Source organism: Mauremys mutica, chromosome 10, assembly GCF_020497125.1.
Source record: "Mauremys mutica isolate MM-2020 ecotype Southern chromosome 10, ASM2049712v1, whole genome shotgun sequence".
In the NCBI taxonomy this organism is placed as follows: Eukaryota; Metazoa; Chordata; order Testudines; family Geoemydidae; genus Mauremys; species Mauremys mutica.
In genome coordinates, this window is record NC_059081.1 from 38,461,510 (window position 1) to 38,480,466 (window position 18,957).

The 18,957-nt window shown below is 39.6% G+C and overlaps 1 protein-coding gene across 1 annotated transcript in view; it reads left to right on the plus strand.

Annotated features, from left to right (window-relative positions):
* The window catches only part of GORASP2 (golgi reassembly stacking protein 2), a 35,717-nt gene extending 17,294 nt beyond the window's left edge, over positions 1–18,423 (plus strand). Inside the window, exons 3-10 of the mRNA XM_045032837.1 lie at positions 789–992; positions 7,062–7,148; positions 7,707–7,837; positions 8,907–9,039; positions 9,161–9,284; positions 10,365–10,451; positions 16,393–16,503; positions 17,412–18,423. Of these exons, the coding sequence (XP_044888772.1) occupies positions 789–992; positions 7,062–7,148; positions 7,707–7,837; positions 8,907–9,039; positions 9,161–9,284; positions 10,365–10,451; positions 16,393–16,503; positions 17,412–17,704 (1,170 nt within the window). The 3' untranslated portion in view covers positions 17,705–18,423. The remainder of the gene's footprint in view (positions 1–788; positions 993–7,061; positions 7,149–7,706; positions 7,838–8,906; positions 9,040–9,160; positions 9,285–10,364; positions 10,452–16,392; positions 16,504–17,411) is intronic.
* The last annotated feature ends 534 nt before the right edge of the window (positions 18,424–18,957 follow it).

An 18,957-nucleotide genomic window follows, 5' to 3' on the forward strand; every position in this document is an offset into this window, starting at 1 on the left:
GTGAGAATAATTATATATATTAATTATAATAATTATTCTCACAGCAAGATGACTGACCAAGTATTTTTATCAACTACAATTAGTTATAGCAATAAAACATCCTGATTGGTTAATAATTAAATCAGTGTTTTAACATCATGTGCTGCAAAAAGCCACAGGAGACACATTAAAAAGCCACTTGTGGCTTGCAAGCATCTCTCTGAATATCACTATCCTATAAGAACATTAGTCTATCTAGAAAATATCTATTGTGAAAGCTTGTTTACTTTCACAAGTCCAGAAGAAACTCCCACTCTGCACTTCTGGAGCAAACAAAAAGTAAGTTTATACATCATATTGAATGCCCCTGTTTTGCTTGTTCAGCACTTTAACCCTACAGTTAAAGATTTTTGTATACAAAGTGATTGGAAGCTTAATAATTACTTACCATATTATGTTTATGTACTGCATAAGACAAATCATTGCTTACCAATACCAGATTCCTACCACATTAAAGCTCAAAGAATTAATTTCCTTAATGTTGAATTGCTTATGTTTGGGTAATTTGTGTGTATAAAAATCAAGACAAAACTTTAGGTGTGAATATAGAAGTTAAGGAAATTACTCAATAGGAAGCTCTGAGGAATTCAGAATTTTTAATATGAAAGCCACTGTAGAGAAATCCAATAAATACTTCCTAATCTCGGTGTTCTCTGTATGACCTTTGAAATGCAAACTTGGTGCTATAAAATTGAACACTTCTTTTGTTAAATGCTATAAACCAAAGTAATTTGTATGTGTACTTTCAGAATAAAGACAATGACACTCTCAAGGATCTGTTGAAAGCAAATGTTGAAAAGCCTGTAAAAATGCAAGTGTACAGTAGCAAAACACTGGAACTGAGAGAAACATCAGTAACTCCCAGTAATATGTGGGGTGGACAGGGCCTGCTGGGAGTGAGTATTCGTTTCTGCAGTTTCGATGGAGCCAACGAAAATGTATGGCATGTATTGGTATGTACAATCTTTTTTTAAAGGTTTCTCTACTGTAAAAAGTCATTGCCTACAACTTACCATATTGCATTTATTGTTAATTTTTAGCTGAAAATAAATAAAACATGCACCTGTGGAGTGGGAAGGCTAGCTATTCAGTGCCAAGTAACTTATCTCCAAAATTACTAAAAAGGTTGTCTAGAGAAACAAGAAATGGTAGGCCAATTTAGGGATGTGGCTCCCACTATTTTAGTCACGGAGTTCTTCTACATACCTTAGTAGTCACCAAAGTTACAGAATCAGAAATGTAGGACCGGAAGGGACTTCAAGATGTCATCTCATCAATCACCCTGCACTTAGGCAGGACCAAGTAAACCTAGACCATCCCTGATAGGGGTTTGTCTAACCTGCTCTTAAAAGCCTCCAATGACAGGGATTCCACAACCTCCCATTGGTGACTTATTCCAGTACTTAACTATCTTTACAATTAGGGTGTGTCTACACTACCCACATTACAGCATGGCTGTGGCAGCGCTGTGATGTGGGCAATGTAGACATGTTTTATCGCTGGGGGAGAGCTCTCCTGGCGATTTAAAAAAAAAAAAAAAAAAACCCCACCCTGAACGAGCGGTGGTGGCTTTATCACTCCTGGCGATAAAGCGCTGTCTATACTGGTGCTTTTCAGCACTAAAACTTTTTTGTCGTTCAGGGGTGTGTTTTTTCACACCCCTGAACGACAAAAGTTTTAGTGCTGAAAGTGGCAGCGTAGACACAGCCTTAGAAAGATTTTTCTTAATATCTTATCTAAATCTCCCTTGCTGCAGGTTGATCCAATTACTACTTTTTTGTCCTTCCTTAAGTGATCCTGTAAAACAGTTGATCAACATCTTCTTTATAATAGCCCTTAATATATTTGAAGACCGTTATCAGGTCCCTCCCTTCAGTCTCCTTTTCTCAAGAGTAAACATGCCCAGCATTTTTAACCTTTCTTCATAGCTCAGGTTTCCTAATCTTTATTTTATCAGAGGCCTGCACAACTCATAAAGCGGCGAGGGCCACATTACTCCAAAGAAAACAGCTGAGGGCCGAAACCTCCCGGCCCCGCGGAAACACTCCCCACCCCAGCACCTCCCGGCCCCGTGGAAACACCCTGCCCCAGCACCGCCCAGCCCTGGGGAAACAAACCCTCCTTCCCCAGCGCCGCCCCACCAAAACAGCTGTGGGCCAAAAAGGAAGGTTAGAGGTGGGGAGGTGATACTTGATTTTAAATCAACCAGGGGCTCCCAGCTGAAGAGGTGGCTGGGAGCCCTCAGGGGCAAATTAAAGGGCCTGGGGCTCCAGCGGCTGGGGGAACCCGGAGCTTTATGGGGCTGGGGCAGGGATTTAAAGGGCCCAGAGCTCCTGTCGCTGAGGAGAGCCCGAGCCCTTTAAATCCCAGCCCCAGCCCATCCGCTGGAGCCGCGGCTGGGAATCAAAGGGCTCTGGGCTGCCCACGGCGGCGGGGAGCCCTGAGCCCTTTAAATCTCAGCCGCAGCTGGGAATCTCTGCGGGCAGCCCAGAGCCCTTTGAATCCCAGCCGCAGCTGGGATTTAAAGGGCTCTGGGCTCCCTGCGGCTGTGGGCATCCCAGAGCCCTTTGATTCCCGGCCGCGGCTGAGATTTAAAGGGCTCTGGGCTGCCCGCAGAGCTCCGTGTGCGCGGGATTTAGAATCCCCCTGTGGGCCGAACAGTGAGCCTCCGCGGGCCGCATGTTGTGCAGGCCTGTTTTATCATTTTATAGCGCTCCTCCAGTTTGTTCATATCCTTAGAGTGGTGCCCAAACTGAACCCAGTACTCCTATCTGAGTCCTCACGAGTGCTTTGTAGAACAGGACAGTTATTTCTTGTATATTATATGTGACATTCCTGTTAATGCATCTTAGAGTATTAGCTTTCTTCACAACTGTATCACGTTGTTGACTGATATTAAATTTGTGATCTACTATACCATTACTTTATTAAAGGAAAAGAAACATGAATGTGAAACAGTTATTTCTGTTATCTCTTCATGGAAAGCTTTAAACTAAGGCTGTCTATACTGCCACTTTCAGCGCTAAAATTTTTGTTGTTCAGGGGTGTGAAAAAACACACCCCTGTGCAACAAGCTCTCCCCCAGCGATAATGCATGACTACACTGCCTCCGTCACAGCATTGCCTTGGCCACACTGTAACATGGGTAGTGTAGACATACCCAAATATCATACCTCTGAGCTAAAACTATTTCTGGAGTGCTTTTGTTCTTGGAAAGTTAAGACCACCAGAAGTCCCAAAATTATTGGGAGTCCAGTCTTAGTATATTTTTAAATTATTTTTCCCATTTATAAAATGTTTTAGTAATGTTCTTAAGGACAGTTGATTCCAGTCTGGTTATTGATTGCCAATTTATAAATCATTTTAGGTTAAGTAAGCAATTTTAACCAAACTCTAGGAAGTCAAAAGTTTTTAAATCTCTTGCTTTTGAAGAAGCTATTTTAAGGAGCTGCCTTAATACAGGACAACTAACGAATATTAATCTTAAATCAAAATTTAAAACTCTCTCTATTTACCAACATTTAGCTCCTGTCCTGAAATACATGGTCCTAAACTATGGGGCTTGCAGGAGAAATTGTTAATGTCTTAAGTGACAATAGCATTTCAATGTCTCAATTAAATCCTTACATGAGTTTTAAATCTAACTATTTAGGCAGTGTTTTAACTTCCTTGTTGAAGTCTTGGGGATGTTGTCATTGACTTCTTTTTCTTGAGGCTTCTCTTTTGTTCTTGTTAGGTTTGTGGCAGTTTACTCATAGAGACAAGGTGTTTGAATGTGTGCATTTTAGATGAGAGCAGAGAGAGTTTTATACCCTTCTCCTGTCATAGCTTTACTGGAGGCGAAGGTGCACCTTTTTAGGACTGGATCGGACTAAAATATATTGACTCAGTGGCTTCATGAGTTGGTTTTGTTGACACCTTCAGTTCTTGAACATTCAGTTCCTTTAATGAATATGTAGCACACTAAGTGCTTGTGTTTTTTTGTGGCAGGAAACTCTTAGATAACCTTTAATGTTAGAGGTTTTAATATTTTTTTTTAAATTCTATTTCTGAGATTTCTTCAGTTTCATTAGGGTTCAACAGGAATTGAAATTCTGTTTTTAAAAAGTTCAATGCGCCTGGTCTTAAAAAGCTTTTAAAATGGTCTTAACGTTTCGAGATTACATAGAGCTCTTCTTCGGGTCTGGTTCTGTGTAAGCTCGAAAGCTTCTCTTCCACCAGCGGCAGTTGGTCTACTAAAATATATCACCTCTTCTACCTTGTCCTCAAACTAGAAGAGTTACTAAGTTGCTGTCCTTTCTCCACAGTCTTTGAAGAGGTGATTCTTGTTTGGTGAGGAGTTGCTGAAATACTGCATCGATATAAATTTCTATTTTAAAATAGTTTCTTAGATAGGTAATTAAGCATTAATTGACCTTGCTGTGTTGGTGTGTAACCATTTCCCATTCACATAACAATTGCATTAGGAAGTTATGACATTAGAAGCTTACTTTAGAGAAAATATTTGTGAATATACATCTAAAAGAGGCTCATGCACTCCAATCATCTAAAGAATTACAATATTTTTTATTTGAGTGAAAATGTGTTATAAGTAACACTTTCTGTAAAATATTTCCTGACCATAAATGTTTTTACATTTGAAAAAATGAAGATGTTAGTGTGTTTATGAAAGAAACCCACTTTACTCCTAGTTTATGACTGGGATAACACATCCCTATTCATGACCTTTTTGTTTTTTGCTCTTAACACCATTTTGAAGTCAGGACCAACTATTTGCAAGAAATGTTGTTAGGGATAAAATGTTCTTTGTCCATTGATGATTTATACCAAAGAAGTATCCTCCTCTGTGGTAAGGTTTGCCTATTCAAGTAAATGGTGTTTTTCCAGTTGTGACAATTACTACTTGAATTCAAAGATGCCTGTGGAAAATTCCGTACAACACACAACTACCATTTGACACCTGTACACATCCTTCAATTTATAAAACAAAGGCAAATAGACCAGGTTGTCAGGGCTTGGCTACACTTGAGAGTTGCAGCACTGGTGGAGGCTTTCCAGCGCTGCAACTTAGTAACTGTCCACACCTGCAAGGCACATCCAGCGCTGCAACTCCCTGGCTGCAGCGCTGGCTGTACACCTGGTCTGCTTGAGGTGTAACAAGTGCAGCGCTGGTGATGCAGCGTTGCTCGTCAGTTGTGGCCACACACCAGCGCTGTTATTGGCTTCCAGGGTATTAGGAGATATCCCAGAATGCTTTTAACTAAATTACTCTTTGTTTTGTCATGCAGCCTCTCTTTGTTTTGTTGTGAACCCGGGGCTCCGGGAGCTGCTTATCTAAAAAACAAACACAGCTCCTGTTTGCTGTGATCAATCTGTAACTGATTGTGAACAATCAAATGAGATAACCCCTGTGAATGAGGCAGGCAGGGGGAGAGTGTTTGCTTGAGGAGAGAAACAGCGGGGGTGGTGCGGAGAAAGGGAGTCCTTTGGAGCAGCTGCTTATCTGGTCTGCAGGCTGTTTGCAGTTAAGAGTAAGGGGTCGGGAAAATTTTCTGATTTTGCAAGGCAGGGAGCTGATACACAGTGTCGGCTCCAAAAATCCACTCACTCTCTCTCCCCCGCTCCCTGTCACACTACACCCCACCCCCCTCTTTTGAAAAGCATGTTGCTGCCCCTTGAACGCTGGGATAGCTGCCCATAATGCATCACTCCCAACAGCGCTGCAAATGCTGCAAATGTGGCCACACTGCAGCGCTGGTAGCTGTGAGTGTGGCCACACACCAGCGCTTTCCCTACACAGCTGTACGACCAGCGCTGTAACTCCCAGCGCTGCAACTCTCAAGTGTAGCCAAGCCCTCAGGCTGCAGTCCAAGGGTCATAAACAAGTTCTCTCACTTGGCTTGTATCCAGTAATGTTTTCTCAAGTATCATAGTATAACATAAAAACAACGAGGAGGGCCAATTCAATCAGGGTGGATGTAGTCCATTCCCAGTAATTGCTGAGGAGGTATCAATGCCAGGAGACAAGTAGCAGGGGGTAGCCGAGTTAGTCTGTATCCATAAAAATAACGAGGAGTCCGTTGGCACTTTAAAGACTAACAGGTTTATTTGGGCATAAGCTTTCGTGGGTAAAAAAAACACTTCTTCAGATGCATGGAGTGAAAATACCAGGAGAGTGAAAGATGCTTTTGTAGTGTGCCAGCCACTCCCAGACCCTATTCAAGCCATATTAATGGTGTTAAATTTGCAAATGAAATTTGCCGTTTCTCTTTGAAGTTTGTTTTTACTTCAAATTTAACACCATTAATTTGGGCTTGAATAGGGACTGGGAGTGGCTTGCTCGCTACAAAAGCAACTTTCCCTCTCCTGGCATTGATACCTCCTCATCTATTATTGGGAGTGGACTACATCTACCCTGATTGAATTGGCCCTGTCAACACTGGTAAGGTAACTCCCTTCTCTTCATGTGTCAGAATAATAATGCCTGCATCTGTAATTTTAACTCCATGCATCTGAAGAAGTGGGTTTTTTATGCCCAAATAAATCTGTTAGCCTTTAAGGTGCCACCGGACTCCTCGTTATTTTTATGGATACAGACTAACACAGCTACCGCCTGATAGTATAACATAGTTGTAGCTACATCCTAAAATTCATCAAGTTTGTAATGACCTAACAATGTAAGATTACATTATAATTAATACTCATTTTTGCATAAATATTGAGGTCTCTCCACCACATCCTCTGGCTTGAAGACTGGAGTCAAAGCATTTTGTGTGGCAGGGGAAAATAGTGACAAAACAGAGATCCATATGTCTGTGGGATATCTTATCAAATCTTACTGCAACAGTACATATACAAATGTATCTTTTAAAATGGGACTAAGTGTAGAATAAGTATTTGGAACATTTTGCATTTTGTGTGTGTTAATTCCTTTAAACTCAAAGTTTGGGAAGGGGCTCATTACTGTGTGTGCTAATACTTTGAGGAGATTTAACTTTTGTAATTTTATATCTTGAAACTAGGAAGTTGAATCAAATTCTCCTGCTGCACTAGCAGGTCTTAGACCACATAGTGACTATGTCATCGGAGCAGATACTGTCATGAATGAGGTAATATAACTTTGAATTTCATTTACAATAAGCAGAGTACCAGGGCAATATTAATATTAACCCCAACTTTCTCAGTGTCCTGTGCTAATAGAAGTTCTTTGCCACTTAGTGGAAGGAGCTCTGGCACAGCAAGTCTACATTTGAGTACACAAATATAACTTTAGAGTTAAAAAATGCTGTTTAAAATGCCTTCATATAATAAGATGAGATTAGTTTACACTTTTTAAAAATAATTTGAAATATTTATTAGGAATTAAACTAGTAAAATACGATTTAAACTTTTTTTTTTATTTTGATTTGAAATCTGAGTTATTATCCCACTTGTAGTAGTTCATCTTCTCAGTTTTTCAGTCTGAAACTATAAACTATTTTATCTGGAGTATACTGAAATTTGATTTTTTATAGAGAGATAGACAGACACACACACTAGGTGCCAGGCTCTGCTAGTTCTGCATTGGAAGCCTATGAGATACTAATTGCCATGGTTTTTTAGATTCTAAAATTAAAATATTGTTTTAAAAAATTAACCAATTTGCAATGTTCCTATTTTTTTTTTAGTCTGAAGATCTGTTCTCTCTCATTGAAACACATGAAGGAAAACCATTAAAACTTTATGTGTACAACACAGACACAGATAATTGTCGAGAGGTGATTATTACCCCCAATTCTGCATGGGGTGGAGAAGGCAGGTAAGCTAATTCAACATACCAAATGGTGGTTTTGCAGAGACACCTAGCCCATTCAGGATTAGGGCCCCACTGTGCTTGATGCTGTAGAAACAGAGGAAAAGGTAATCCCTGCTGCAAAGAGTATTACCGTTCATAAGAAACTGTGCAGTGGTGATGTACATACAAATTAGTTTGTAAAAGGGCCCATGTTTTTTGTAGTTACTCAGATTAACTCGTTTAAAAGTTCATAAAACTTTATGAATGCTTAGTGCTTTTGACTTGAAATCTTGATACTGTATAGTATGCTAAAGCATGTAGTGTCTAGAACAGAAGACTGCAGCTGATGTACCTGGGTTGTATTTTCAGCTGTATCTCTGACTTACTCTGATTTTGGGCAGGTAACTAAGTTCTGTACCTTATTTCTCCATCTGTAAATCTATTTTACAAGGGTGTGGTTGAGGCTTAGCTATGTTTCTAATAGTTTTTAAATCTTTTGAACACCTGTGGTGTTGTGTAGTGATATTAGTGGTTGAAAGGAGCTATAAAGGTTCAAAGTAATATGTATAATCTACTAGTGAGAGTATTTCTCTCCTCAGAAAAATGACAGCGTGTACTCTAGTACTTTTCCATATAACAATGGGCACTTAGTGATTTACAAGGCTTTATTCTAGAGATTTATTGTGACATCTTGAGCCATTTGCAGGTAATTGGCTATGTTTTCTAAGAGCTATTTGCTTATGACATATTGTAAACCAATCCCCCAAAAGGAAGCTATAGAAGCCTCATTAGTTGTCACTTAAAACTGGATTACACAAAGAAAGCCCTTGGGGGGAAAAAATACTGTAGGGGGAAACTGTCCTGTGGTTGCTGAGTGCCTGCAGCTCTGTTGGTTGACACACTTCTGTGTGTCGCTGTAGTTCAAGACACCATTCTTGTGTTTTTTGGGAATCTGAGAACTGAGTCCTTTTCATGTTAGGCAAGGTTGTTCTGTGCTGTTTGTTTAGTGTAGGGTCCATGGTGATGGTGGTTTATGCATGTACCAAGGTCAGACTGGTCTGTCTCTAACCTTTAAATGTTCATATTTTAAAAGCCTTGGATGTGGCATTGGCTATGGGTATTTACATCGGATACCTACACGTCCATTTGAAGAGGGAAAGAAAATTTCTCTCCCTGGACAACTGCATAGTGCACCCATCAGTCCACTCAAAGATGGATTTACAGAGGTGAGTTGTAATCTCTTTTGTGCTTGATAAAATCATAACTGTGAAAGTATAACTAACACTTTTCATTTTTGTGGATTCCAGTGAAACAAAATTGCTAACGCTAACTTCTCATTTTTGTAAGGTTCAGCTGTCTTCAGTTAATCCCCCATCCACATTACCGCCTGGAACAACAGGAATTGAACAGAGTCTGTCAGGACTGTCCATTAGTTCAACCCCTACTACAGTCAGTAGTGTTCTCAGTACAGGTATGTATAAAAAAACCTCACCTGTGAAATACAGTCATAATTTATTGACTTCTGTAACTCAGAAAAATGGATTTGTCAGTTAACTTCCTAAAGAGAAAACATGTTTGTAGAAATGCGTATGATTTCCAGAGTTCATGTCTTCCCTTTGCATGTCCCAAAACCATTTCCCAAAAACTAGGGCTTGGTATATTTCACATCATAGCCCAATGGTAAAATGTACTTTCACTGTAAGGTGAGTGTCTCCAAACCTGCTAACACCAGGGTTCAGAATTACTGATAGCATTTTATGCCATGTTTACAAGGTTTTGCTAATACAGAAACATTGAATCCCTATAAGTAGGGCCCTACCAAACTCATGGCTATGGAAAAAAATCAGACTATGAAATCTGGTCTTGTATGCTTTTACCTTATACTATATAGATTTCACAGGGGAGACCAATGTTTCTCAATTGAGGGTCCTAACAAAGTGAGTTTCAGAGGGGTCATGGTATTGCCACCCTTACTTCTGTGCTGCCTTCAGAGCTGGACGGGCAGAGTGTGGCAGCTGTTGGCCGGGTGCCCAGCTCTGAAGGCAGCGCCCCACGAGCAGCAGTGCAGAAGTAAGGGTGGCAATACCATGCCTTCAGAGCTGGGTGGGTGGAGAGTGGTGGCTGCTGACTGAGAATCCAGCTCTGCTTGGTGTAGAGCAGAAGTAAGGATGGCAATACTGTATCTTACTGCTGCGCTGCTGCTGATGGCGGCTCTGCCTTCAGAGTTTGGATCCCAGCCAGCAGCCACTACTCTCCAGCTGCCCAGCTCTGAAGACAGTGCCACCGCCATCAACAGTGCGTAGTAAGGGTAGCAGTACCACAGCCCCCCACCAATAACCATGTGACTCCCCCTCCCGCCCCGCATACTGTGAAATTTAAGATTTAAATAGCTGAAATCATGAAATTTATGATTTTTAAAATCCTATGACCATGAATTTGGCAGGGCCCTACCTATAAGCTCTTGAGATACTGTGTGAGGAAGCGGGTTGGAATGTTGCATACTTGGACATATTTGAAATGATGGTATATACTTTCATGCATCTTTCATTAGGTGTCCCAACAGTACCATTATTGCCACCACAAGTAAATCAGTCCCTCAGTTCAGTGCCACCAGTTAACCCAGCAACTACATTACCAGGTGAGTAGTGAAAATTTGACCAAGCTCAAATGTTTTAGAAACAAAATAACTCAAGATGTATAGAATGATGGGGAGAAAAAGGTGGTTTGTATTTTTTGGCCCCATTCTTAAGAAAATTTTATGTCCGTTTCTGTCATTTTGTCTAACTGGAATATAGGAGTAATTTGTCCCTTTCATTGTCATAATGTTCTAACAGCATTAAGGTGTAATGCTGTTCTGAGGATAGTTAAGTACTGGAATAGGGTACCCAGGGAGGTTGTGGAATTTCTATCATTGGAGGTTTTAAGGACAGGTTAGATAAACACCTGTCAGGGATGATCTAGGTTTACTTGGCCCTGCCTCAGCATGAGTGGATGGATGAAATGATGTCTTGATGTCCCTTCCAGCCCTACCTTTCTATATCTAGATAAACCATACTTGCTGTTCCCTTAGAACAGATTTTTTTCTTCTGCACTTATAATTGTGCTAGACCCATAACCAGTGGGAGAATTGTATGGCCTTTGCCTTGAATACCATATAATCAAATTGTAAACGTGATGTGACCAATGAGGCTGACATCCAGCAGGGAAGAGAGGGGATGAGGAAGGACAAGGTACATGTGCTCAACTTGATGATTCAATTACGTTTTTTTAAATGTTGACTCTCTAGAACTGCATGTAAAAGGGCTGCCTTGGTCCTGCCTTTGTCTCAGTCCACAAAGTATGCAGACACCTTTTTGCTGGTTCAATACCCTGTGCAGCTTATATACAGTTGCATCCCACCACACAGAAGACCTTTCCCAAACAGAGAAACACAATCTCTCTCTCTCTTACTGCCTCCTTCCTGTGCCTAGTTGTGGGCTCTTGCCTAATAGCTTAATTGGCCTTTCTGCCCTGCCGGCCCACAAATTAAGCTTTGCCTGATTGGGGCTGCTGTGAAGAGTAGTGACTCAGGTCTTTGTGCCTAGCAGTCTGTGTCACTGTGGAACAGAGTTTTGAGGCGTAATCTAAATAAAGAGGGAGTAGTGGGTTGGCAAACTGGGACTGGACTCTCAAATATCTGAAAATCTACCAATTTCGTAGTATCTGCATTTTCAGCACAATTGTATCTACAATAAATGTTGGTGAAATCCTAGCCTTGTGGAAACAAATGAGTTTTGCCATTGAGTTCAGTGGGGTTAGGAGTTCATCCTATTCTGATTTTTTTTTTTTTTTTAAACTCCAGTTTCACTAAGTTTGACATTTGGAGTAAAAGTAAAATGCAACCAATCCATCACTAAATTTCTGTGGTCTGAAATGTACTTAATGCATATTAAGTTACAGTGGAACTGAGATCTTAAGGCCTATACAGGCACATGAATATGAAATTGGTTAGGGCTGAAACATGCCGAATCGCAGAAATGTAGGGCTGGAAGGGACCTCGAGAGGTCGCCTAGTCCATCCCTCTGCACTGACGCAGGACCAAAACCATCCCTGACAGGTATTTTATCTAACCTGTTCTTAAACATCTCCAGTGCTGGGAATTCCACAACCTTCCTCAGTAACCTGTTCTAGTGCTTAAACCTTAAACTAGCCTTATAGTTAGAAAAAAATTTCTAACATCTATTGTAAACCTACCTTGCTGCAGATTAAGCCTTTTCTACTCGTACTGTTTTCAGTGGACATACAGAACAATTGGTCGTTATTATCTTTATAGCATCCCTTAAACATATTCAAAGACTTATCAGGCCTCCACTTCTTGTCTCAAGACTTAACAATCCCAGTGTTGTTTTGTTTTTCAAACCCTTTCCTCCTAGGTCAGGTTTTCTTAACCTTGTATCATTTTTGTTGCTGTCCTCTGGACTCTCAAATTTGTCTACATCTTTTTTTAGTGTGGCCTCCAAAACTGGACTCTGTACTCCAGCTGAGGCCTCCCCAGTGCTGAGCAGATGGGACAATTACCTCCTATACTGCACTTCTGTTAATACACCCTAGAATATTAGCCTTTTTTTGCAACTGCAACATGGTGTTGGCTCATTCAATTTGCAATCCACTATAATCCCCCAGATCCTTTTTCTGCAATATTACTGCCTAGACAGTTATTCCCAATTTTGTATTTGTACATTTGATTTTTTTTGTGTAACACTTTACTGAATTTCATCTCAATGATTTCATACCAATTCTCCAGTTTATCAAGGTTATTCTGAATTATAATCCTGTCCTCCAAATTGATAGCAACTCCAGGTGTCATCCACAATTTTTTTTAAGCATACCACCCACCTCATTATCCAATTGATGAAAATATTGAATAGTACTGAACCTAGGACAGGCCTCTGCAGGACTCACTAGATATATCCTCCCAATTTGATGATAAACCGTTGACATACTTTTAAATATTTTTTCCAACCAATTGTGCACCTACCTAATTGCAATTTAATCTAGGCCACTTTTCTTTAGTTTGCTTGAATGTCTTGTGGAACTGGGTCAGAAACCTTACTAAAAATCAAGATATCACATCCACTGCTTCCTCCCACCCACCCACCAGACCAATAACCCTGTCAAAGAAGGAAATCAGATTGGTTTAGTAAGATTTGTTGACAAATCCATCTAGGCTATTGCTTATCACTGTTATCCTCTGGGTGCTCATAAATTAACAATTGATTCTATTATCTTTCCAAATATCGAAGCTAAGCTGACTAGTCTATAATTCTCCAGGCCCTTTGTTCCCCCTTTTTAAAGATAGGAATTTGCCTTTCTCCAGCCCTCTGGGACTTCACCCGTCTTCCATGAGTTCTCAAAGTTAATTGCTAATGGCTCCATGATGGTGTCAACTAGTTCCTTAGGTACCCTAGGGTGAATTTCATCAAGCCTAGGCAACTTGAATACATCTAAATATTGTTTAACTTGTTCTTTCTCTGTTCTGATTTGTGTTCCTTCCTTCTTGCTGTTAATATTACATAATTGTAACCAGAAGCTTAAACTTCTTTTGTGAAGACTGAAGCAAAATAGACACTTAATACCTCAGCCTTATTGATGTCATTGGACCTACACTTTCCTTTGTCCTTCTTACTCCTAATGCATTTATAGATCATCTTATTGCCTTATTGTGCTTTGCTAGATATAACTCATTTTGGGCCTTGGCCCCATAAGTTCTCTCACACACAAGGCATAGATCTGGAGGCCATCTTGATGTAAAAATAACTGTCTATTTGAATGTGTATGCAATACAAGAAAGAACATGGAAATAAATAGAGGTTCATTGTTAAATCATTTAGTCCATCCCCTGCCAATGAAGGATTAATCCCGAATGTATATCTGGTAGTGTATTGTCCAGACTAGTCTCAAGCAATGGGATTTTCACAGCCTAATAGAGCTCACTGCCAGGAAAAAAATGTAGGCGATATCAGGAAAGGATACCTATCTTAACAACGTCTCCTTAATTATACCCTCATGTCCCAACTAAATGACTCTCTCTCTCTCTCTCTCCTCCCCCCTTGATATTTACATCCTTCAAATATTTTTAGACTAAAATCACACTATACTTCAACTATCACTTAATTAACCTATATACATTTAATTCTTAATATTTGAATCAATCTTTCAGCCCCTAATCTTTTTGGTCAACTCTCAGTACATCTTGGAAGTCTTGCAGAACTAGTTTCTTCAAGACCCAAAAGACTGAGGGTTCTACTTCCCTTGGGTATTTAGACTGAATAGCTAGTGGAGCTGGAAGCTGCTCTCAGCAGACTTCATTTCTCCCCACAACAAACAGTGCTGCATGACTGTCTTAGTTACATTTCAGGGGAAAGGGGCAGAGCAAGAGGCCCTTGCCCAGGAAGGAGACAGCTGCCCAGTGGGGTTCTCCTTTTTGGAGAGAAGCAAATATATGGGGTGGGTTTAAGAGCTCTCCTGTGACTGCTATGCTCCACTGGCTTAGGTGTCATGTTTGACACATTAACTGCACTATTTTGCAACTCAGTATGTATGGTTAGACCACGGGTCGGCAACCTTTCAGAAGCGGTGTGCCAAGTCTTCATTTATTCACTCTAATTTAAGGTTTCGCGTGCCAGTAATACATTTTAATGTTTTTAGAAGGTCTCTTTCTATAAGTCTATAATATATAACTAAACTATTGTTGTATGTAAAGTAAATAAGGTTTTTTTAAAAGTTTAAGAAGCTTCATTTAAAATTAAATTAAAATGCAGAGCCCCCCGGACCGGTGGCCAGGACCCAGGCAGTGTGAGTGCCACTGAAAATCAGCTCGCGTGCCACCTTCGGCACCCGTGCCATAGGTTGCCTACCCCTGGGTTAGACTGTTACATATGTATATTTACACTGGATTAATTTAGTATTCATATTGATACTCTGCATATTAATAATCTTATGATAAGCTATCTAGAACAATGGGTGGTAGCCAACTATTTTTGCATTTGGATCAGTTTAAAGTTACTAACAGCAGTTTAGATAATAGCTTATTAAATTTTGCTAAAAGATGACATTGTCAATCTGCCATAAAATGTTTAGTGATGATTCCATTATCTCTATAAAGTGTTGAGAGTTCCTATATTGCACAGGCTTACTAGCTCAGTTCCCATAATGTATTATTTTAGACTGGTGTGGAAACTCTTGCTACATACCCTGTGAATAAAGTAATGTTTTATTTACTGAGATTAATGAAACACTGACTCCTCATGTGCCAAAATCATTCTATTGTAGGTTTGACAGACAATGCAAGTCTTATTTCTCCATATATTCCCTATTAAATGGTACAGGATACATAGGATTACTTAACGTACTTTGCATACTAATACAACTGAAATATTGGAATTGTAGTAAAGTTTTTAAAAAATTAACCCAAAACTCTTGGAGTCAGATTTGCCAGTGTGGGAAGAAAATACAGTAGAGCTAAGTATGTGTGTGCAGTAGTAATGTCAGGAAATTCTAAATTCCTATACCACAAGGTTAAAATGTGAAACCAAGAAGTTCACACTTTAATGAAAAGTGTGAACATTTCCCTGCCAACTCTGGGCAATATGAATGTGGTTTTGAAATCCATAGGAAAAAACTGTTCACTACTTCTGTAGTTGTAGTAGTGAAACTGTAAATCAAAGATGTTTAAAGCCTTTATAGTAGCTAAAGGTGGGCTTCTGTGTAACAGGTAAGAGTTTCCCAGATAAATATTTACATTAGTCTTAGCTTTCAGTCTAAAGACAAGCTTTCTTTGTGAATCAGTCTGATATTATTTTACTGCTGACCTACTTATTAATCTTAACTATTTATTGGGCTGGTTCTGTTTTGAATTTGTTTTTAAATAAGATCCAACAAATAAGTTATTTATCTTACAGTATTCTATTAATGTTGACACAAAAGGTTTATTTCCGGATTAGTCCTCATTAACCTAAACCCTGTGTACACCTTTAAGAAAGAGGTGGTCCTTGCTCCATAGAGGATCCATTTAAAAAAAAAAACAGAATATACTTGTTGGCAGGCAGAATGATGGCAAGCACATGCCATCTTAATTCCACACTTGTATTGCATTTCATAGCCCTCGCCTAACTTTGAAAATTACTTTAAAACTTGCCCTTATTTCTGTATATTTTTTGTCCTTAACCATAGTTATAAACACAAATAGAAAAGGCTAACACTTTTGCTTGTTTTTGTCACTTAAACAAACAAATCTTTCCCTTACTTTTCATTATCCTATGGAAGATGCTCTATTACCATGATAGTAAAAATAGAATTAGCTGGGAAGTGGGATTTTTCTAGCCGTAACTCTTGCTGCGACAGCATCTAGGTAAATCCCTTTCATCACAGGATTTGAAGATCAAAAGAGAGGTGTATTCACTTTCCCATTTGTAAAAAGAACCACCAACTTGAAGTATAGTGTGAGCCAGTGATATGCAAGTTCTGTCTGGAACAGTTTTTCTACTGGCTAGGTGCAGCTCTTGAAATTGAGGTTTGTATCTTTCGTATTTGTTTTTTAGGTCTGATGTCATTACCAACTGGACTTCCTACCCTGACCAGTCTATCCAGTCTGAATTTACCTGCCCCACCCATCATTCCTGGTGCTGGATTATCAGATATCATACATCCTGGTATGTTTACAAATGTAAATATTACAGTAACTGGTTTCTGAAGATCTTAGACAACCCTATTTCCTTGATACCACCCATTCATTACTAATTCCAAGTTGTGCTCTATGGGTCAGTCATGCAGAAGATGGTTGAGTCTGTTGCCACAGCTGCAATGGAATGGGGCTCTCATTGGTGACCTCTTCTGGTCAGTCAAGGAATGTGTGTCAAAATAATCCTATCTAGTCCTCCCTGCCTTAGTTTGATGATGTTTCCTCATTACTCCCATCATATTTAGGGCTTCATAAAGATGTTCCTTTGTGCTAAAAATTAGAGGAAGTATATAGCTTTTTGGGGAGGTTTAATGAAATGCACAGTTCATATTTTCTGTGTGCCAGCCAAGAAGTCTGAGAAGTTAGAATAAGTGTCAGAAATACTAAATTTATGGTACTACTGAAAAATACACATTGAGCAAGCAAAAAGTGGAACAAGGCTTCCGTGGGCATTGGCAGTTTCAGGATGTGCTGGAAAAATCCAGGCCATAGTACAAATAAGTACATTAAAAGCATTGTCTCAAGGCTGGTAGCTGCCTCTTGTACATGTCAGCAAGCCAACACAAGTTCCATTATTGTTAACCTCTAAGGAATGCTTGATGATCTAGTTGAGGAGGATTGTTTGGCTTTCAAAATATTTAAAGCTTTAAAACTAGCTATTTGAGTTATTGCTGCTCAAAAGTCTTGATCATGTTCCTATGGAACTCAATAGGAGCAGAAGAAATCCCATAGTGACTGGGGGAACAAACAGATACGAGGTTTGGCAGACTCATAGTTCTAGTGTAGATCAAACTGATCACATGGCATCCTGGGGAAGAGTTTAAAAAGTAGAAGTAGAGTGGTGTGTGATTTGCTGCCTTTTTTTTTTTTAATTTCTAGGTTTGCCACCGCTTCCTTCCTTGCCACCTCTAAATCTATCTGGAATAACACCTCTCTCAATGCCACCTGAGTTTCTTGCACAATTTCCTTTGGTCACAGAGGTATCTACTCCACCTTCAGATCTGCTTTCCCATAGCACTACTGTAAGTGTAGAACAAACCTCTGCACTCACCTTGGATACTGCTATCCCCACTTCTAAGGCAACTCCTGTTGATGACAGATCAAATGAATCTACTACAGTAAATGAAAAAACATCCGCAGTCTCAGCTGTACATACTTCAGAATCATCATAACTTCAAATCATTCTGTTGGAGTGTCTTGGCAAATTTAGCCATGGGATGCATATTTGAAGATGCAAACTACCATTAATTTCATATTAGTTTGTACTTTATCCGTAGGAGTCCTGTAAATAATACTGAGGATAAATAAAAAAAAGGAAATGGGATTTATACTGTGTGTTGAATGGGAGGGGAAGAAAAAGGCTTGTATTTAAATAACCAAAAAGAAGCATCATGGTAGTAAAACAGACTTCCACTGCCAAACTTGCAGGTTTAACAGGCTGACAGCCTCCACAACTTTTGCTTCTGTTAGAAATGAAGCAGGTTTGTGAGATAATTACATACCATATTTCTTGTTCTTTACAAGTATAGAAACCTTATGGCTACAGTGGGGGGAGGGGGAGGAGTGTTTACTTTTGTTTTAGTTGTAAATTTTAGCATTACAAAACTTCCAACTAAAAATGTTTTATTAAAGTTACTGAATGATCTATCAATTGAGCATCTTTTCATTCAGCTTGTATGCAGATCTTTATCTTAAACTTTTAAGAAAAAATAGTCGGGCAACATTTTGTAACTGCTGCTGGATTGCTTTACACCCCCACTGTATAATGGTCTTCGGAAGAAAATGAATGTTAATGTTGCACAGTTTTAAACCAGAAGGTGGCACTTTGACTATTGTAAGATAAGTTACATAGAGGAAAACATACATACAGCAATAAAGTCCTGGAATTTTATTCTGAGACCAAAATAGCACAATATTTTTGTTCGGTGTGTAAGATGTGACAACGCTCTCTTCACTTTTCAGTGACTTGTTTTTTTTCCACCCTAGAGAAAATAGTCTCTCTTTGTCACAGAAAAGGATGGGAGGCATGACCTAGTACTAGTGATGCATTTAGCACTGGTAAGTCTCATCTCAGAATGATGATTGTGGCACCGACTTGCATTTCAGTTGCTTCTCAGGATGAAGGGGCTTGTTTTGACTCTGTTACATCAATAAAGTGCTTTACAAAATGTAGCAGGGTTGCTTCATGTTCTGTTGAAGTGCAAATCTCTCCTTGTCATTGTGCAATAGCTGGCATCTTCACATACATGAAGTGCATCAGTTTCCTTTTTCTACAAGTATTATATTCGTATTGCTCAAAGGTGGGCCTCAGTCTTAGTGCCTCAAGGTGAGAATATTGTTGCCTGATTTGCACTTGAACAGGATGCATTGAAACTCTGCCTGATCTAATCAGGCAGCCCAGGACTGAAAATCACTTTTATTACAC